The sequence below is a fragment of the Cynocephalus volans genome, chromosome 9 (assembly GCF_027409185.1).
Source record: "Cynocephalus volans isolate mCynVol1 chromosome 9, mCynVol1.pri, whole genome shotgun sequence".
Classification (NCBI taxonomy): domain Eukaryota; kingdom Metazoa; phylum Chordata; class Mammalia; order Dermoptera; family Cynocephalidae; genus Cynocephalus; species Cynocephalus volans.
Window position 1 is genome coordinate 86172818 of NC_084468.1, and position 22166 is coordinate 86194983.

General features: G+C 36.9%; 1 protein-coding gene across 1 annotated transcript; it reads right to left on the reverse strand.

The window, feature by feature from the left end:
• Positions 1-5570: 5570 nt before the first annotated feature.
• LOC134385912 (all-trans-retinol dehydrogenase [NAD(+)] ADH4) lies at positions 5571-22019 on the reverse strand. The gene is made up of 9 exons (XM_063107627.1): positions 22002-22019; positions 20558-20659; positions 18887-19028; positions 17367-17454; positions 15539-15770; positions 13914-14174; positions 8377-8512; positions 7743-7881; positions 5571-5595 (listed from the first exon to the last, which is right to left on the reverse strand). Exons 1-9 carry the CDS (start codon positions 22017-22019, stop codon positions 5571-5573), a joined length of 1143 nt encoding a protein of 380 aa, XP_062963697.1.
• Between the last annotated feature and the right edge of the window lie 147 nt (positions 22020-22166).

Sequence of the window (22166 nt, forward strand, 5' to 3'; positions counted from 1 at the left end):
TTTGGTCAGATGACCCAGGACTTTGAAGGAACGAGATTTTAAAATTGGTAATAAGGAACACTGGAGAAGAGCCACTGAGTGTGAGAAAATTTATGTTCCATGTGATTCGCACTAAAAGGTCTGATTTGGAGGACATTGTCAATAATCTGGTGAACAAGATGACCCACCTTTGGGATATCATTCCCCAGGCCATTCAAGTGCTTGCTCAGTGAACTCTTAAATGTTGTGCCCATGTAGATGAGCATGGGCACACCAGCGTAGTCCCTTACCAAGGCTGGTCTAGCTCTGCCACTGCTAAATGCCAAGACTGATAAGCAGCACCACCAACGCTGGGTCCAAAACATGGTACAGAACCTCAGGGGGGCTGGACAGCTGCTCTGTGACAGGTTGATTACACTGGATCCCTTATATCAAGGAGGAGGCAGACCTTAGTTCTCAATGGGATCAACGCTTATTCTGCATAGTGAATTGTTTTCCTGCCCTGTCATGCTTCTTCTTGTACCATCATACATGGATTTATTAATCTAAAAAAAAAAGACTCAGACTCTCAGATTTAAAAAGTAAATACAACAAAGGCATACACTTTTAATTATTCCATTATGCATGTGGGATTAAAGGAAAGTGCTAATGATTTTCTTTTACTTTTGCAGAAAAATTAAAATATTGCTTAGAGATACAGAGGTGTCAATTACAACATTCTCACCAGGGCATAACTTTATCAGTATGACAATCAGAATTGCAGATTCCTCTTAGAGGTTATTTTCACAGGACAGAGCAACACTTTCTAAGGCCTTTGTAGTCTTGCAGGACCTTTTGGTTCAAAGAACATTTATATTAACAGAGAATGGATTTCTTTTTAACAAAGAACAGAAGACATTCTAATAACAGTTATGAATATTCATGTGTCCATATTGCCGAGAAGAACAAATCAATATTCTTGGGAACATTCCTTATTTAATATCTTACCAAATCAGACTTTTTTGAAATAGCTTATGATGCAGAATTGTATTTCTCTTTTCATAGCTGCAAGGAGAAAGGGCATCTCTTTCATCTCTTTTTTAGACTCCTTTGTTTAATTATAAAGACTTTCAATTTTAAGGCTAGGTTCTGAAATTTTATTAGCTACATTATAAGCAGGCCTATGGAACAGAAATTTATTGGCAGAAATGGAGAAAGGGATAAAAAGTTGTTTAATAGCATTAAAATACGGAGGATAGAGTTTTTCTTCTATGTTAATAAATGCCTTGTTACTTATGATTTCCTTCCAAAAAGGCTTTGAATCTTCAGAGAAGATGAATGGTCTACCCTTGGGTTTAGAGTTATAGAATAAGAGCGATCTAGTTTAACAGCATTTCAGAGAGGAAATATTTAGGGATTTTATAAAGCTCAGTATTTGTCAACAATGGGAGATAGCTACAAAATAATACATAAACAGACTGCGTTTACTGGTATATTATTCCAAATAGGTATATTACTCTGACTGTATATAGAATATTGAGTTTAAGTTAGACTAAGGGGTATTTATTGGGAGTGGAGAGGATGTGGTGGTTGGGGGGAGAGGCATGCCAGCCATCGTCACCTGTCAGAGGGACTGGATTTACTCCACGATGCTCCTGAGAGCAGAACCAGGAAGGCAGGTCTTAGCTTTAGCCATAAGGAAGAAATTAGACTGTGAAGGCGTTTAACTCAAGGTTGGCATATTTCAAAAAGTGATTTCTTTATTGAATTTGGAGTTGGAAACCATCCATCTTTCTTTACCCAACCTTTTATTTAGGAAAGTTTTAAAATTTCAAAATTTGAAAAACAGGACAACGAATAACTGTGTTCTTTACCTAGATGGACCAATTAGGATTTTTGCCACGTTTACTTTTTCTCTCTCTCCTTCTCTTTCTGTATCTGTTTCTGTCTCTCTCTCACACTTTTTGATGGACCACTTGAACGGAAGTTGCAAGCTTTGTGACTTTTTCAGTGAGTGTTTCCTAAGAACAAGGACATTCTCCTACCTGTTCCCATCCCTCCTTAAGATAATGTCCAGCTTGTAAATGCTACAATTCTCATAAGCCAGTTAGAAAAATCGTGTCTGTTTTACCTGTAGCACGGGATTCACTCAATGAAGTTAAAAAAGTCTGCTCTGTCTACCTCCACCCCACAGGATGCGTTGCTAGAAGGCCTGCTATCTGTAAGGCACTCAAAGAATAGGAAAGTGGCTCTGCTCTCGAAAAGCTTACGGTCCTGCTGAGAAGTTTGGAGAGTAAGATGAAATAATACATACGAAAGTACTCTTTAAAATATCAACTATGATATAAATGAAGGTTGCTATTATTCTCCCTTCTGAATTCTTTTTCTCAAAGAAACTAGGATCTAGGAGATGGAAAAATGTAAAAAGCAAAACAAAGCAAACAAAAAACACCAGAGGGCGCTGTAGTAGCATTTTGAAAACTGACAGGCTCTTAAAATCTTAAAACTGTATTTTTTTCCTCAGGAGAATACACTGTGATTGTATTGCCTTCTAAATTCAAGTATTGTGCACTTTATAACTGGCATTCTTAGAGATTTTTTTTCCGGAAAAATGTTTTCTCTGAAAATTTAATAATCGTTAATATCCTGAAGTTTCATGGCTTATGTGCCTTGAACAGATTTTTAATATTTGAACCAGAGCATTGGGGTAGGGGGAGAGGTAATTCTGGAGAAATTCTTTAGAAAAAGAGAAACTATATCGTCCATCAAACCTTCAAAAGAACGTCTTTTGTTTGTTTCACTTGGAGGGTTCAAGTGCCATTCCAATTTTGTTTCAGTGGCTTGACACCCGATAAGTATTATAACTTATGTTGCTTCTAGTCTTTCAAAAGTAATATTCTTTAAGTGAAGAATGAATGTGAGAGCACTCAGGAAAAGTTTGCAGACTTTTTAAAAATGCCTTTGAAGTGTAGTTCTTAAGTGGAAGTTTTTTATATATTGCCAATTATATCACTGGTATATGATTTTTGTTGTCTCTGGAATATTATATAAAGATTCAGCACTATTCTTTATTTTGAGAGAAATATATTTGGGTAACTTAGACACTAACATGTACATTTTGAAGAATTACGCTAAAATTATATATGCTAGGAGTTTCAACTGGGTACATGGATGAGAAAAAAAGCCTCTGCTGCTGAAGGAATGATCAAGATTAAGCCTTAAACCCCATACATCTCACTTGGGTGTTTCACTGATTTTATAAATAATTCTAACAGCTTTGTTAAGAACAATCTAAATTTTTTTTTCAAATCACAAAACCATACATAAAAATTACAAGACTGATAGAGACAGGGACCCTTACTGCAACACTGACTGGAAAGAGACAGACACACAGACACTGCTGGATCAAAACTTAGAAAAATTAATGATCATAATGACTATTCTGAGTTATTAAGATTAGGTTTGGGATTCTCTATTTAGGAAAAAAGGGAAGTATAGAAAATGTTTTAGAAAAATCTCATTCAAGAGGGTGAATATAAACTATTTGGACAATTACGAAGGTAAAGTTTTGTTATCAAGCAATATATATTTATTGAGCATCTCTGATAGACAGAGGGATGGATTCCAAGATTGTTCTGCCTTCAAGGAGTTTATAAACATATATGTGAAAAACTAACAATAGAAGCAGCGTGAGTTAAGATTTCGATAAAGACACTAAGCAGCAAAGGAGATCAGGGAATGAAAATGGCTTTGTGGCTGCAAAGATCTGAAAAGGAAATGGATCTCAAACCGAACCTAGGATGGATTCAAGGAAGCAAAGGAAAGACGGGAGGGGATGAAGAGAGAGAACAGAACTGATACTGGGAGTAGGGAAAGGCTGACAACCTGTGGGGTACACTGAGTCCCCGCAATGCCAACAGAGGAAGCATTTACAGGTAGATTAACTGGCTTCTATTTCTGATGAAAGAGAATCTTAAATAAGCAGAAATGTAAGTTTCTACTTTGAGATACTACCCGCCTCCTCAGCCAAAACTTCAGGTATCTATCTTCTCTCAGAGCTCAACACATGGTAAACAACTTTTAGAGAAAACTGGTAGGTTTCAGAAATTATTCCAAGTTAATTTTTATCTATCTTATCCTTTTAAATTGTCTATTATAACATCTATGAGTACAATAGCTTGAAAATTACCATTTTTCTACTTTTTATATAAATCTTTTTTTTTAAGGTTTTAATTTTAATTTTTAATTTTATTTTTTAAATTTTGTCGATATACATTGTGGCTGATTATTGCTCCCCATCACCAAAACCTCTCTCCCTTCTCCCTCCCCCCTCCCCCCCAACAATGTCCTTTCTGTTTGCTTGTCGTATCAACTTCAAGTAATTGTGGTTGTTATATCTTCTCCCCCCCCCGTTTTATTTGTGTGTGTGTGTGTGTGTGTGTGAATTATATATTAATTTTTAGCTCCCACCAATAAGTGAGAACATGTGGTATTTCTCTTTCTGTGCCTGACTTGTTTCACTTAATATAATTCTCTCAAGGTCCATCCATGTTGTTGCAAATGGCAGTATTTCATTCGTTTTTATAGCTGAGTAGTATTCCATTGTGTAGATGTACCACATTTTCCGTATCCACTCATCTGATGATGGACATTTGGGCTGGTCCCAACTCTTGGCTATTGTAAAGAGTGCTGCGATAAACATTGGGGAACAGGTATACCTTCGACTTGATGATTTCCATTCCTCTGTGTTATATAAATCTTGTCTGTTAAATTTTTACCTATAAATATTTTTACTTACTACATTACTTTATTATAAGTACAGTGCTCTTTGTCACTTTTAGTTGACTTTAGAAAATAGCATTGATTAGTGCCAATTACAGATTAAACTGTAAAACATTAAACACATGTTGTGATAATTATCAAAAATGAAAGGGCAGTTATTTTATAGAGATAGAAATTTGAGAGTGTAGATGTATTTTCTTCTTTTTATAATCTTCACTTATATAGATTCTGATAATCCCATTACTTGTGATGACAGTTAATGATAGAGTGGGGCTAAGAGAGGAGAAATTTACTGATGTTAAAAAGGAAATTATTTAGCAGCTTGATTAAAAAGAGTAGCTTGTAGCTTATTAATACACAGAAATTTTATAATAGCATTTTATATATACATATATATACAGTGATTTTTTTTCCAGTAAAAATCTTTTTATTGTGGAAAATTTTTGACATAGACAGGAGTGGAAATGGTATAATGAAACTCCATATATTCATCACCCAACCTAAAAATTATAAACATATGGACAATCTAGTTTTATATATTATCTCTTCATTCCCCACTCCCACCTCCCCAGAACTAGTTTTGAACAATTCCTAAACATCATATGATTCTATTCACAAACACTTCAATTATCACAGTTATTTAACATAGGAAATATTAATATATTTTATGGGTACAAATGCTGTAATACTTATAGTTATTTTATGTTGAGACATTAACTGTAAATATTTGTTCAAACTCATAGCTTTCCTTGGTTCATTGTATCAAGTAGTAAATTAACCAGACAGGTTCAGATTCAATCAGATAGTATTCCAAATTGCTCCTGGCGTCTTCAAAAGATCAGGATTGTTCGGATGCTGTTAATAATAACAAAACAATAAGAAGTATAATTTTCATGATAAATTTAACCAAAGCCCACAAATAATTTTTGCTTTTTTATTTCAGGATTTGGTCTAATTTTTCCTTACAGCCACCCACTTTGTTAAGCCTAATTTCTTTTATCTTGTAATCTTATTCCATTCATTCATTCATTCATTCATTCCATGGCATTAATGTTATATATGGTGCTATTAAACTTGGGGGAAATTGGGGACCCTCACTCAGCCCTTGGGCGAGGTCCTTGTTGCCCAGTGCTGCTGTTGAGCATACCAAGGGGGGAATGAGGTTTTAGTTTTGGAATAGTCACTGCTCTTAGTTCTATGACAGCTAAGGACAAAGCTGGGCACCGAAGGAGGTGGTGGTTAGTGTGTTGGAATGCTAGTTTCTGAGAACCCAAATGTTCTTATTCCTGAATCACTCCAACATGTAGAAGCAAAGTGGGTAATCAGCTTCAAGGACAGAAAATCCTTATCTCATACATTACTGCTGGAACTGTGGAACCCTGGCTTCAGTAGGTTGCTGTGCATAAATATTTTTTTCACTCAGGAACTGGAAGGTACACCTACCAGTGAAGGGAGAAACTTAGTGTCCTTTCCTCACCATGGGGCAAGGTCACTGCACCTTAACTGGCCAGTTTGTCATTGTGTCCCATCCCCTTCCCTCCACTTCCTTGCAGTTGATATGGGAGGAGGACGTGCCCTCTCTTGTGCTTCCTGTACCCACACAGTGAGTGCACCTGGGGAGGCTCATCCTCTGCCTTCCCGGTTGCCACCTTTCCATCTGGGTGGGCAGCTAGGTGGTCTATTCAGTGGGCCAGAAAGGAAGTAAGAGGCCCCACTCAGGAATCTACCCTTAGGCCTCCTTGGAGAGTATGGGAGACTTGCCCACCTGCTGATAAAACATCGCAACACTTTCCATCTGGCTCCCTCTTAGCATTTGTTATGGATGTATTCCATGACTGAGAATTGTAGGGATAAGGGGTTGTGGCAGAGATCTGAGTACCAGGGTCTAAGGCCCCAAACCCTAACCCAACTTCTAACTTGAGGAATACTCCTTATGGGGCTATTGAGATTGTGCAAGATATTGTAGGGCTTATACACTAAGTTTACATGGTGTAGCTTTAAAAATGTTTGTTTTTTCTTTTCTTTTTATTGAATTTCTTTTTGAAATGTTGTGGCTAACATGTTTGCCAGTCTGGGAGTTCATGACAGTGGGGATATTTTCTCAGATTTCTTCCCCATGAAGTAGTCTGGGTCTTCACATCACGGACTTGTTTTCTTCTTCTGCAACATTTATTCTCTGCTTCAAACTTCAAACTTCATTTTACTTGAGACTTTCCCCCTCTCTTTTGCTATGTCTTCTTTTTTCATTTTTTCTTTGTCCTGCATCTCCTCTATGTAACATTGTTCCTAGGGTTTTTGACCTTTGCTTCTATTGATCAAGGCTGTGCTTGAACATTTTAACTAAAATTATTGATCTAGTATTATCCACTCCCCAACTAGAAATCCCCCAGTTGGGACATTTCTATTAATCAGTTCCTAGAATCCATGACAAAGGAACACAATATAGCTAAAATTGTGGACCAGAAGCTGTCTTATAGGAGCACCAGGACAAAGCAAGAGAATGAGAGAGTTGGGGCATCCTTTACGTATCTGATACCTGCCACGTGCTGCTCACATCCTTGTGGTTTTCACCCAACTATGATCATGGAAAGCTTGGAGTGGGCACCCTGTGTCAAATTCCAGAACATAATGATTCCAGACTCAGGTACATTGTAGAAAAGGAATCTAACATTATATTATACTATTATACTATAAAAACCTCTTTTTCTAGGGAGTAGCCCCTACTGAGTTAACTCAGTAATAACTGAGTTATTGTTTGTGAAAGGAAAAATATGTGTCAATTTATACCACCACTGTATGTTGTAACAATGTATAGCAGGGTGCATTATTGAAATGGAAGCTTTTCCTTTTTCCAAATGGCCACTATTTAATATTTTAAGCATATCCAGTACCACTATCCAGTGGGAAGTGTCAGAAAAGACAAACTTGTTAGTTCTAAACATCAAATAAAAATAGAATCATCATTAAAAAAATTTTAAACAATCATCTATTTGGTAATTTACCTTTTTCCTTGGATCATTAGGTCAAATGCCTCATTGATTTTGTCAAAAGGCAGGGTATGGGTCACCAATGCATCCAGATCGAATTTCTTATTTTTGTAGTCAGTAACCAGCTTCGGGACAGAATCTATACTTTTCCAACCTGTAATTTGGCCAAAATGCCAAATAAAGAAAGAAATGGCACTTAACATAAAGATGTAGTTTAATCGGTGCTTGTTGAATGAATGAGATTATTAGGTCAGATTTGGGTTGCCTCAATAGATTAAACTCTTCCCCTCCACTTTTAATTTTTTGTCCTTATATCTATTTTTTATAATTTCCTTCATAAGAACAATTCAAGACTATTTTCTGGCCTAGATAAGGAATTATCTCAATTAGGTCAAAGTTTACCTTTTGTTCATCTATGTTGGTTCATTTCAATGCAAATGCAATTTCAACTTGCAAATTATATTTATCTTTCTATATAAATTCTGTTTACTTTCAAGTAATTAATAGAATAGTTTTTCTGTAGTGTTTAGATATGTTATAGGCTCTCACTTAAACAAATTATTTTCCTTTCCTTTCAATAATCTTCACTCTAAGAATTTCAGTACTACTATGAAGAAAATTAAAAACTATGAAGAAAAAAAAAACTGACCACCAAAGTATGATCCATTTATAGTACGGCCCATTATTAGCGTCTCTGGAAAAATATCCAATCCGTTGTCACCAGGGGCCACTCCAATGAAAGTACATGATCCCCAACCTACTGTTGTGCAGTCCAGGGTTGCTTTCTGGAAAGTCAAACACAAGGCTGAGAAAGCAGAAAAGAAGAACATGAACTCCAGTGTGGGTATGTGCAATGCTTTAGGGAAAATTTATCTAATTCTGCATATAAAATAATGGGATTCAAGCTACTGAGGTCATAGTGTCATTGTAGTTTGAGCCTCGAGGCTCCAGTATTCCATTATAAATAGAATGTTCAATACAATTTTGAGCTTTATGAAAAAAGATTTGGAAAAAAAACAGAATATATTATTTTATTCTGTATAATACCATAGTTAGGCTGAATCTAGAATGTATATCATTGTATGTCAAGAGAAGCACACATGCATGGAGTTAGGAAAGATCCATAAAAGATAATATAAATTTTAACCAACAGGTTTTTGATGATCTACCATGGGCATATATTAAAATATTTGCAGGGTAAATAGGCTGAATTACAATATTTGTGAAAAAAATTTGAGCTGTGGGAAATGGAGGAAGGAATGTGGCACATTGCAGGCTGCAGGTGCCAAAGTCAATCCAAAATCAGGGCCTGAAGCTTTGACCATGGGGGAGCACTGTAGGATAAGGAGCCATTAATGCATGCATTTTCAGTAATAGCTACTGTTTATTGAGTGCTTGTTACTGGCCAAATACCATTTAAGTAGTTTACATATATGATAAGGAAACTGTTCTAAGAATGACTGAGGAATAACAGCCTGTTGCTCTCATCATAGCTCTTCCTAGGTCTCCCTTCTCTGCTGGGGAATGCACCAGTCAGGTAAGAAACAAAAAGAACCAGCACAAACCTACTTCTGGGAGCATGAAGTACTGCATTTTATTCTTATACCTTCCATAGGGGAGGGTTTAGGAGCCAGGCTAAGTGACATTGTAAATACATTACAACTATTTCATAGCTCTCGCTAATGAAATAAGAATGTGTAGGCAGATAGTTCAGTTGATAAATTCTTTGGTCGTTTCATTAAAACAAAACCAAAACAACCCCCTGCAAAACTCTGCTTAGTATCTTTGAGCAAATATGTATTAGGTGATTATTCTCTGATTCACTGGAACGTAAGGCTGGACACTCTAACAAGCTACCTTTTCCATGTATTGCCTATAGGTTGCAACTGGCTCTTTACCCCACTTTTTGGAGCAGAATGGACAGGGCTGGCTTCATAGACGTGCAACCAATGTAGCAACTCAGGGCCCCACGCTCAGAAGGGCCCAGCAGATTATGTAGCCTGTCCTAAGAAAAGAAATCTGAATGATACAAAATTCTAGTGTTCAGGAAAAAAAGATGCACTTTTTCATTTTGCAATGTGTTTTTCTTTCTTTCTTTCTTTTTTAGATATAGAAAATTTCAAATATGTAATTTGGACCTAATCTTGCATCCCATTTATTGAGATCTGACACACAGAACTGGATTGTTTGTAGGTTGCTAACCTCTCTCTGCTTTATTTTAAGATAGGAGCAGATACCTCTCAGCTGTTACGAAACACCTTTCTTATTCCCTCCTCTAAATCTGCCTTTTCTGTTTTTTTTTTTTTGGGGGGGGGGGGCTCACTTCTCATAAGGCACAATTCTTTTAAAATATTTATTTCTGACTTCTGGTCAAGATGGTGGAATAGACGGTCCCTAGTGTCATTCTCTCCCACAAATCAATCAATTTAAAACTATTGAAAAGCAACAAACTGCCAAGTTGGGGCCGCTAGAGCTCAGGAGAAGAGGAGGAGAGACCTACGGAGTTCATGAAGGCAGGAGAAGCCATGATGAGAGAAAGAAAGAATGGCTTTGACCATGTCAAGCCCCAACCACCTCAAGGCTAGCCCTGGTGAGCACATGGAGCAAGAGCTGGCAAAAGCCACAGCTGTGCCCTTTGTATGAAGTTGCTTGGGGGTGGCAGGGGAGAAGACGGCCTTGGTGGCCCCCAGGCCAGCAAGACCACTAACAGGGTTCTCATGGACCCACATAGGAGGAAGGAGGAACAGACAACAGAAAAAAGGAGCCACTCAGAGGCTGGTGAGTCATTGCAAGGGGCCAACACATGGCCCATCCCATGAGAAGTGTTTGGAGTGCAGGCGATGGGGGAGACAGGCCACCAAGGGAATGTTAGGGCACAGCATAGACAGCTGATCTGCCCCCCAATCAGCACTAGCTCACTCTGTGTAGACTTGTCAGGAATGTAGAACTGCAGGGGCTGCAGTTTACTGAAAAGACTCAGGCCTGGACCAGAGTTTTCACACAACCCAGGTGTACTGGACCTCACAAGACCTGGAAGTGCTTACAAGGTCAACAATTAAAACCTGAGACCTTCCCTAAAGAATCAGCAGCAAAGCAGCAATTTAGCTTAACTACAGAGCTCAAGTGCTGGTTCCCACAGGAAGTTCCCCCATTTTAGAAGTAACCAAAGGACAGCAAATTAGTTCCAGTGCAGAGTTTAAGTGGTGGGAACAGTGAATAATCCAACATAGAACTGAAAGAAAAAACAACCCACAGACCAGAGACAAAGTTTGATATTAACTAGAAAAGGTCTAATACCACCAAAGAACACCTATAAAACCTAGAAGGACTGGAAGCCCCCTGAGCTCCCAAGCCAGGGATGGGGGAGGGCTGAGGACCTCAGCCATGACCCCCCAACATCCACAACCAGCCCAATGATGACCACTGAGCCACCACAGGAAATGCCCTTGGCTTCTGAGCTGGGGCGATGGGAGGCCAAGGGTCCCAGCCACACACCCCTGACATCCACAACCAACCCAGCAATGACCATCGAGCTGCTGCAGGAGGCCCACCAGGCCCCTGAGCTGGTGTGGTGAGAGGCCAAGGGCCTCAGCCATGCATGCCCCACATATGCAACCAGTCCAGCCATGACCACCAAGCTGCCGCAGGAAGTGCCCCGGGCTCCTGAGCTGGGGTGGTGGGGGACTGAGGGCTTCAGTCATGCTTCACCTGACATCCACAACCAAACTAGCCACCACCACTCAGCTGCTGCAGGAAACATCTTGGGCTCCCGAGCCAGGGCAGTGGGGGGCTGAGGGCTTCAGTCACACCCCTCTGACATCTGCATCTAGCTCAACAATAACCAAGCTGCTGCTGGAAGCCCCCTGCTGGAATGAGGGGGGTGCCACAGTCCTCAGTCATGCTCCCCCTTTCCTCCTCTTCCCACCCTCTTTTCTTTCCCCTTCCCTTTGCCCCCCCCCCTGCCCAGTTGCTCTGCAACAACATCTTAGAATGAGGCATGGATTTGGATGAAGCTGAACCCAGCGGCAACTAAGCAAGCTGCCTCCACTGGGGCCCTGAGTTATGGAGCTGGTGGAAGCTGAACCCAGCCACAACCAGGTCAAGAGCACACCAAAAACACCATTTTCAAGCAGGTAACCCACCATAGCCACTGCAATTGCCATGGCTGCCACAAAAGTGGCTAGTCTCTCTAGCAGCAGTCACAGCCACTGTGCTGATGGCATGCCAGACTCTCAACTGCATTGACACAAGGAGAGGCACCAGCGGAGACCAAAAACAAAAAAGATGTCATTCCTCTCCACAAAGCACTCCAGGGTAATAGAAGAAACATCTGATTTATGGTAATAGGGGAGGACTTGATCACACCTGTCTCAGTACTGGACAGATCGTCTAGGCAACAGACCAACAGAGGAACAGTTGATCTATCAGATGGAGAGAACAAATGTATGGTTATTAGAGGGGGGAGGGGGAAAGATAGACGGGAAAGGGGAGGGGGGATTGGATAAGGGGCATAAAGAATAAATATGCTTTGTAACAATGAATATGCTAATAAAATAAGTTGACATTTCTCTAATAACTAGTAATCTTGAGTATCTTTTCATGTGCTTGTTGGCCATTTGTGTTTCTTCTTTTGCTTTTTCAACTCTTGGCCATTTTTAAAAATTGAATTGTTTGTCCTGTTACTATTAGGTTGTAGGAGTTTTTATATATCATAAGTCCTTTTTTTGGAATATATATATTGTAAATATTTGCTCCCAGTATGTGGCTTGCCTTGCCAGCTTCTTAACAATGGATTAACCAATTTTTTTTTAGTACCCATTTTATTTTTTCTATTGGCTTCTTAGCTGTACTTCTTTTTATTAATATTTAGTAGTTGCTCTAGGCCTAAAACTTATCAAGATCTGTTTGGAATCAATGTTATACAACTTTACACTTCATTTCCTAGTTAACACTTATATGACCTTATAGTAGTAAATTCTATTTTCCACCCCACCCATCCTTTGTGCCATTTTTGTGGTATCTTTTACATCTAATTTAAAAAGTCTGCCTTTGAATGCTATTATTTTTGCTTTATAGAGTCAGTTGTCCTTTAAGGAAATTACAAGAATGAGAATAAAACATATTTCATATTTAAAAAATGTATATTTCTAAGTTTTCTCTTAATGTTTTGCTTTTTCATGTAGAAGAATAAACAGAAATATTAATTACACATATTAATATTAAGTACTAATTAGAAATATTTAACATTAATAAAAATTTAAGACATTATTATATAATGTATATTTAATACAAGGGTACTTCTAAAAATTCATGGAAAAATAGCATTGAAAGACAGTACAAATCTTTCTATGAACTTTTTTGAATATTTCATGAACTTTTAGAAGTACCCCTGTATATTATTAATAAATGTTACTGTTTATTATATAAACATATAATAAAGATTATAAAATATTATAATATAAATATAAACATATTAATATTAAAAATAAAACTAAATAAATATAAAGATATACATATACATTGATGTTTATTAATTTTAATAAAGGTTTATTATACAGTATTATATAAAACATACACCATATTAACAAATATTAAATATTAATAACAATAACGTATGTATATAATACATAAAATAGTTAAGTAGACAGGTATTAATTCTATTCATTTATGGATTGCAATTAATTAATTTATTTACATCTTTTGCTAAAGAGTGCTTCAACTTAGCTAATGCACTCCACATTTTATCTGACTTAATAGTCAAAAGGAACTTCAGCTAATTAAAATGAAGAAACCTCAAAAACTGTCTTTTAGAAAGAGGCAACTGGAATTATTGTGGAAACAAAATTAGAAAACACTACTTCCAGTCTAATAATACCGAGCTTCTTAAAAGGATCTCAAAAGAAAAATCAATATCAATAAATAATCTGCAAATAATGCTGGTATGGCTGCTTATCTTATCACACGAGAAGAGTGAACCATAAAGATAGTATTGGCAATTGGGGGGACTATCAGTGGGCATTGAAGGAAATGTAGTACAGCTGAGGGCGGGGGAAATGATTTGTAGCGGACAGTTCTACTTCCCTGTCACCACTTTTGAAAACTGTAATGAATGCGACCTATTCTTCCCTATTATTTGTTGGCTGAAGAATAAATTGAAGATCAGATCCAAGGAAAAAATATACATACCATGGCTTCAGGTCCGCCTGCACAGTCAAGGGCAAAATCCACACCTCCACTGGTCAATTCAATGATGACCTCCTGGATGGGTTTATCTAAGTCTCTAGGATTGAGGCAGTCAGTGGCTCCCAGGGCTTTGGCCTTTGTAAATTTCTCACTGTTGATGTCAATAGCTATGATTCTGGAAGCTCCTGCTATCTTACAACCCATCACAGCAGAAAGACCTACACCTCCTAGTCCAAAAATAGCACAAGTAGAACCAGGGGTGACCTGCAGGTAGGAAAATTTTAAAGTAACTTTTAAGGCAGCTGGTTCCATTATTTTTTTCTTTTAAGGGGGAGGGTTAAGTGGGGGCATGAACATGTAATTGAAAGACTGCATGTTATAAAACTATATGATATAGCCAATAGAGAAAATCTGCCATGTGAAAACAGATGTGTTACTACCTAAATTTGGAGAATCATTTAAGGACCATTAGGATTATCAGCTCAGAAGAAACAAATCCAAGCGAAAATAATTCTCTTGTTTTAATTTTCCTTCAGTGTTAGAACAAAATTTGAAAGTCCACACATTCTACAGGGCTTATTGTTTTCCCTTTTAAATTGGATCACAAATAATTTGACCTCTGTATTTCTAATAGAACTTATTAGGTCGTATTAATGTTACAGTTAATTTTGAATGACCACTAATAATTCACTAAATGTATATTAACTCATTTGATCATTCCAAATCATCAATTCATTTAAATGGAATGAAATCCAAACTTCTTTGCATAGCATTGAAGGATTTTTATTATCTGACCTCTGTTTACCTTCCAACTTCATCTCTATGATATTCCCAGTACAACAGCCACAAAAAAATTGTTATACTTTCCTCTCCCTTAGTTCATGCTCTTCTCTAAGCTGTATGAAGAGGTGTACTTTTTGCTGTATTTTTTTTTAATGAAAATATAACCTATACTTCTAGGCCTGACTTAAAGGACATTCTCTCCATGAAGCTTTTCTTGATTATTCAATCAGAAATCAGTGGCTATCTTTTTGCTTTTTCTACATCACGTAATTTATAATCTGCCTTGACTGTGTGTGTTTCTTTAAAAGACTAAATTGAAGGCAGAGACTTTTAGCTTTTACATTGTTATCAAGGATTCTTCTGTATGCTGAGTCTTTAACAAATATTTGTTACATTGTATAAATGAAAACAATACACAAGATAGTAAGGAAAGATGCTATAACTGGAACATGTGTTATAATGGCAGAAAAACACTACACAGACAGGTGCCTTTTGATTGGGTCAACTGTTCCAGAATGTGCATCCATATTTAGGGGACATATTTAAGCAGCCTGTATTTAAATCAGGGATTGTCTATAATATACCTTGCTAATATAGTATATAATGTGCACTGGGTGCCAACTAGATGCTGGCTACTGGGCAAGATGTACATATGGAATATGATTTAATTATCTCCATAAGTATTTGTAGTAGCTATTATTCTAGAGAGGTTTTAAATAACTTGAAAAATAACAGAGGTAATAAATGACATAGCCAGAGTTTGAAGAGAATTAACTCCAGTTCGTTTATATCATATTGCCTCCTAGTAACACCTGTTTTTTACAACCTGGCATTTAACCATTTACCTTGGCAGTGTTGATTGCAGCGCCATAGCCAGTTGAAAACCCACATCCAATCAAACAAACTCTCTCTAAATTTGCATCATCATCTATTTTGGCAAGATTAATATCTGACACCACAGTGTACTGAGAGAATGTACTGGTTCCCAAGAAATGGTAAATTGGTTTTCCTTTGCAGGTAAATCTGCTGGTTTGGTCTTCCATTAGTTCTTGATCAGCAATAGGATGTTTAACTTGACTAAAAAATTAAAAACAAAAAAGATACAAAGAATGAAAAAATAATGGAACCCTGGTCACTTTTCCACAAAATATCATATATTTTGGGTATTATATATTTGTTATGACAATTTTATAAGATGGAAAAACTGAGAATAACTTGAGACTTTTGACATTAATATATAGTCTGTTAGAACTATTTTAAAAATAATAACTACAAACTTTTGTTGAATGTTTTTCATGTGCCAGAAACTCTTTAGAGGGATTTACATTTGTTAACTCAAACATTTTTTATTATGGAAAGCTCAAACATATGAAAGGAGAAAGAATAGCATGATGGACTTACACGTGTCAATGTCCCAGCCACAGTAACTACCAACTCAATGGCCAGTCTATTTTCATCTGTTATCCCTCCCAGACATCATTATTTCATCTGTAAATATTTCAGTATGTATCTCTAAAAGATTCTTTTTGTTCCACATAGTATATTTGATTGATATGTTTCTTAAGTCTCTTAATTTATAGATTCCTTCCTCCCCCCTTTTATTCATTGTAATTTATTTGTTGAAGAAACTGTCATTTAGACCTAAAGAGTTTTAGTCATTTAGTCCTATAGAGTTTTTCTCATTCTGGGTTTAGCTAATTACATTCCTTTGGTATATTTTAACATATTTCTCCATCCCTGTATTTCATCCTGTTTTGATCTAAACATTTGATCTGATTCTGGTTTTATATTTTTTGTTGGAAAACTTCATACATCTGGAGGGACATACATCTGATTATCTCTCTTTTGTGATATTAGAAAGAATTTACGGTCATTGTCTAAATCTATTATTTCTTTTGAATATCTACAACAATCCTATGAAGCAGGTATTATTATTGCCATTTTATAGATGAGGAAATGAAGGCACAATAATAGATCTAAGTGTCATATAGTTTAGTTTCTTAAATAAGTAGTTTCAATTAGCATTAAGAACAAAAGGATCTTTCTGTAGTCTTAGTAAACACAGATGATTAAGATTTTAGACACTGGAGCCATACTGCCTAGGTTAAAATCCTGGCTCCAAGACAAATCTATGTTGCCTTGGAGTAAATTACTCTACTGTGCCCTATTGCATCCTTCTCTAATCCCTGTACAAGCAGCTACTATTCTGAATTTGGCATTTATCATTCCAGTGATGTATTTTTACTTTTCGAACATACACAAAAAGGTACGCTTTTAAATATGACACCTTACTAAATATATCCTTCAGCAACTTGCTTCTTTTCCTTAACCGTATGTGTGTGAGATTATTCTATGTTGATACATGTAGTTCAAGTTTAGCCATTTTCATTGTTTATAGCATTCCATTGTGTTACTACATAGCCATTTATTAATCCATTTTCTTATTGATGGACATTTGTGCTTTTCAGTTGCTTGATACTATAAACAATGTTGCAATAAACATTCTAGCATGTATCTCTTTGTGTGCATTTGCATCAGTGTCTTGTACATACCTAGCAGTGGAATTGGTGGATGGAAGGTTTGTACCTCTTCAACTCCATTTAGGTATTACCCATGTGCTTCCCAAAATATTTGTACCAATTTGTACTCTTACTAACAGTATAGAGAGCTTACCTGAGTTTTTCACAAATATTTGTAAGTGGACTCAGGCAGAACTTGCATTTTCTACATTGAGGTGTGTAGAGTGGAATTACTTTGTCACCTCGAAAAGAAAGGTCATATGTTGAATGGTGTCTAAGATGTTACTTACAAATCAGTGGAAAACATCATTCTTTATACATGTTATATTCAGCAGAAAGCATAGTTGGCTACAATATTTCATTACCTTACAAGATTGCAGATCCCCCCAAGAATTGCATATACTCCTAAGTCTCTTTTTGTTTGTTTGTTTTAATTACTCCACTGGACAGTCAAGCAACAAATCTGTACTGATTTCATTAGGTGCACAGTCCTGTCTGAAATTCTGCTGTTATTGCAACTCTTTGCATCATGACTATTGTTTATTACATTTAAAATGTATGGAACATTATATAGAACAGAACATCCTTATATTATAGGAGAGGTGAACAATATAATAGGCTAGATACAGAGAATAAACTTTATATCATTGCCGTATTTCACCATTTAGATTCACTCTCAAATTCCACATTTTCTCATTTTTTTTACTCGAGTCCAATTTAGTAATGGCTCTGTTCTTTGAGGACCAAGGTTCAATGACGATAATTCGCATTTGTTCAACATTCAGTATGTGCCAGGGACCATTCTAACTATTTGTGTATTATCTCACTGAATATTCAGAACAACCCTCTAAGATGAACATTATTATTATCCACACTTTAGAAAACGAAACCTGACTTGAGCCACAGAAAAGCAGCATAATTGGCCAAAGTCACATAGCCAGTAAATGAGGGGCAGAGCTGGGACTAAAAAAATTTCATTGGCTAGACTCCCTCATGGATGCAAAACTTTTGGGACCAATTTGTTTCTAGGATCTTTTTTGGAATGGAAAGATACTAATATACTCTAAGTTTGGAGCATTCTCATTAAGGAAGGAAAGAGTGATATGGTTCATCCTGCCTGACAAATGTGGATTATATAGCCCATATTCCAGTACTGGTGGATCTGTTGTAAAATGTGATGTAAATCATTTCAGCTACTGGTGTGCATCATTTAGGTATTGTTTTTATCTTACAAACTTCCAAAAAGACTCTTAAGCTAACATCGGCATATGTATAATATTTCTCACTTAAACTACCTATAAGTCCTCATTCTTTATATAATATTAAAATAGTTTTCTGCTTTAATATACATGAAATTGTTATAAAGTGTCATTAGTGTGCCATGGAAGCTTCAGTTTAAGCTAACATTGTAACTGTGCTTCATAGGACAATTTCTCAGTGCTATGTGTAAATAAAGTGACCATATTTCTCAGATTTTATTAGAGAGTTCTGATTTCAAATGTTCTGTCCTATTGTTAGACTGTAATGAATTTTGTGTCTCAGTTTTGCTTTGGAAAAGATAGTCCCCCTATGTACATAGAGATCAATTACAGCATGTAAAGCTCAGACTGTATTAGGAATTATCCCCCAAATATCCCGACATTTATATTTCATTGGAATCAGAAAATAAAATACCTGGTTTGACATTGGTCACTCCTGGCCCAATACTTTCCACAATTCCTGCACCCTCATGGCCAGGGATCACTGGGAAAAAAGCCTCCTTAAATTTAGGATTGATAATGTGGGCATCAGTGTGGCACAGGGCAGTGGCAATGATCTACAAAGAAATCACAGACTTGAGTTGTGTGTCTGCAATTATGTTATTGGGCTGGATATTACATATAATTTTAGGCCTGACATCATCGTGAAACTTCACTTCTCTCCTAGAACTCAATTAAAAAATTCCATTTTGAAAAAAGAGAACAAATAAAAACATACTAGGATAGATTCTTTTTCTGTTATAATGCGCCTTTGTTTTCTTTCATTGTTGTCAAAGACATAATGAAAAGAGATAGGACTGGCAATTATTGTCTCCAGCAGAAGAAAAATCAAAGGTAATAGGGAAGAGTTAAAGTCTCCTAGGCAGAGGGAGTGGGGGGAACACAGGTTTCTGGGGCTTTTTCAAATTTTGTTGATACTACATGGAATTAAGGTGAGAGAATATACCTTTTATAGTTAAAACGGAGATACCAAATATAGGATTGTCTAAATTAAGTACCAATGTATCCCTGTATTCTTCAAGATTTTGTTCATGAGAATGTCCCATTCATTCTTGTGTACAAACTCTTAGTGGGGTGTTTTGGAGGAAAAACATGAGCCTGGCCAGCTCTGAGAAAGATGGAGAAATTGCCAAACTTGCCATCTGTGATACTGCTTTACCTGATGCAGTCTCTTCTCCCTGCTGACCCATCCTGTTCCTTTCTCTGGGCACCCAGGACCCTTGTGCTGCCCAGGGCAGTGTTGGGCTGGGTCACAGAACCTTCAAACCTGGCCTGTACAGAATGGGTCACAGACCCCTCATATGCAGGTCATGAGCTAGGTAATTGGAGAGATCCTTGGAGCTGTTGGCAAGGTTAACATGCTTTATTGGGACATGAGCTCAGCCCCCAGCCTCCTCAGCAGCAGCAGCAGCAGCAGCCTCCAGTGGCCTCCAGGTAGCCTCCCAGGGGCATCCCGGGGGGCACTGTGGATCAGAGCTGTGTTTGACCTTTATAGTTAAGTCAGACAACCCAGAGACAGCTGGGTGGGAGTCATATAACAAAACACTTGGGCGCACATGTGCAATTACATAAGACAATAGCCAAGGAACACCTGGGTGCATGTGTGCAGTTAACATATTAACATCAAACAGGTTAGGTCATCTTGACAAGATTCTGAACAGCTGAGGGAGCCTGACCATTTTTCATTTTCCTTACAGGCAGTCTGTCAGGTTTTCTCTCTGCTTTATTTTGGACCAAATTCTCTGCTTTCCCCTTAATAACACTTTCCAGTGACTGCAATTGGAAAACAAAAAGAAAACCTAACTAACTCTAATCCAAAGTGAGTTCCTTTGTCTGATTCTTAGGGTAAATGATTAATGTTAAGATAATTCAATTAAATTTTAAGCTCATTACCAAAATTTACTCAAGTGATTAATAATTTCTCCCTCCTGGGGATAGTGCCTGTTTTTATTTGAACCTAAAAATACAACTCTCCCATAATGGAAACTCCAAGCCTCTTAGTCATACCACATAGGATTGATCTGATAGATGCCAAGTCTGCACTTAGGGGCCTGCCTGTCCCCACCCAGGGACAGTCCCTACTCACCTGAATGCGAACTTCGTGAGCCTTGGGGGGAGCTACCTCTACCTCTTCAATGCAAAGGGGCTTGCCTACTTCCCAGGCAACAGCTGCTTTGCATTTAATAATCTGAAAGAAAAAGAGAAAGGAAGGAAGGAAGGAAGAAAGATGTTGATAAAGGGAGGGAGGGAGGGTGAAAGAATGAGGATATCATGGGGAAAAATTAGAGTATATTGGTACCATAATTTATGACAAAGAGTTAAGGAGTTTGTGGCTGGATTTTATACACAATTACATTATTTTAAAGACAAGTGGTCTTAACTGAAAATAACAAGTTAAATTCTACATTACAGTCATTACACTTTTTCTTTTTGGAGAAGAACAGGTATGTTAAAGTTTACCTTAATATAATGCCTTGTTTTTTTCCCTCCATAACATAGAGGATACATGTATACGGTTTGGGCAGGGTAGATGGCCAATAAATATTTGTTGACTGAGCCATCTGTAATCAGCTCTGAATTATCTGAGTCCTTAGAGCTGTAACATACAGGTATGTTTTACATCTCACTACTCAAAGTGTGGTCCTCAGACCAGCAATTATTCATATTACCTGGGAACTTGTTAGACGTGGAAGCTCTGCCCCAAATCCACTAAATCAAAATCTGCATTTGAACAAAATCCCCAGGTGACTTATCAAAAGTGTGGGAAGTGAGACATGACTGCTAAATTTATCAGCAGATTACAAATTAAATAAAAATTTGGTCTCTTCGTAAAAATTTGGGTAAAAATGGAAAAATTTAAGCATTTAGAATTTTATAATCCCTAGATTGTTTTCTAGGCTTAAGTTATATTTTTAATTTCAAATGTAAGCAACATTGAAAGAAAGTAGAAAGAAACAAACCTATAATTCTCCATTCTAACACTACTACTTTTACATTTGGTATAATTTTCCCAGTCTTTGATTACACGAATACATATTTTTCAATAGTTGTTATGGAATTTTGAATTATGTTTTTAAACATCTTATTACAAATAAACATATTACTTTTATCACCTACTTTGTGCTTTTGATGTAAATCCTTTGAATATCCCCAAATGGGATCGTATTGTGTGCAGTCTTTTGTAATCTACTTTTTTCTACTTATTAATATACTATGAATATTTTCCATATTCTTCTCCAACATTATTTCTAACAAATGCATGTTCTATTTTATGGTTATGGAATAGTTACTTAAATCTCTCTTTTTGTCTATTTAAATAATATTTAATTGAACACCTTTGTAATAAACATTTTGGCAAATTCACTGTTATTTCCTTAGAATAAATTCTTAGCATAGGGGCCAGTCATATCTTTTTGATCAATTTTAAGTTGCTGTTTTCTGACAGTAACCTCTGAAGGAAGCTTCTTTCAGGAAATGTACAAAGACACAAAAAAGCACAAATTGAGCAGAGATTCAGCTTATTTGCTTACCTTGCCCTTGGTGCCCATTTTTCTCAGGGAAACTTGCGTTGGAAGTTTCTTCCTAATTTAAGAAGACTGCCACTTCTACCAGGTGCTCCATGTCCTTTCATGAGCTGTCTTTGAATAAATACCATTCCCGCTGTTTCTTTCTCCAATCACTTTCTCTCCTTTTTT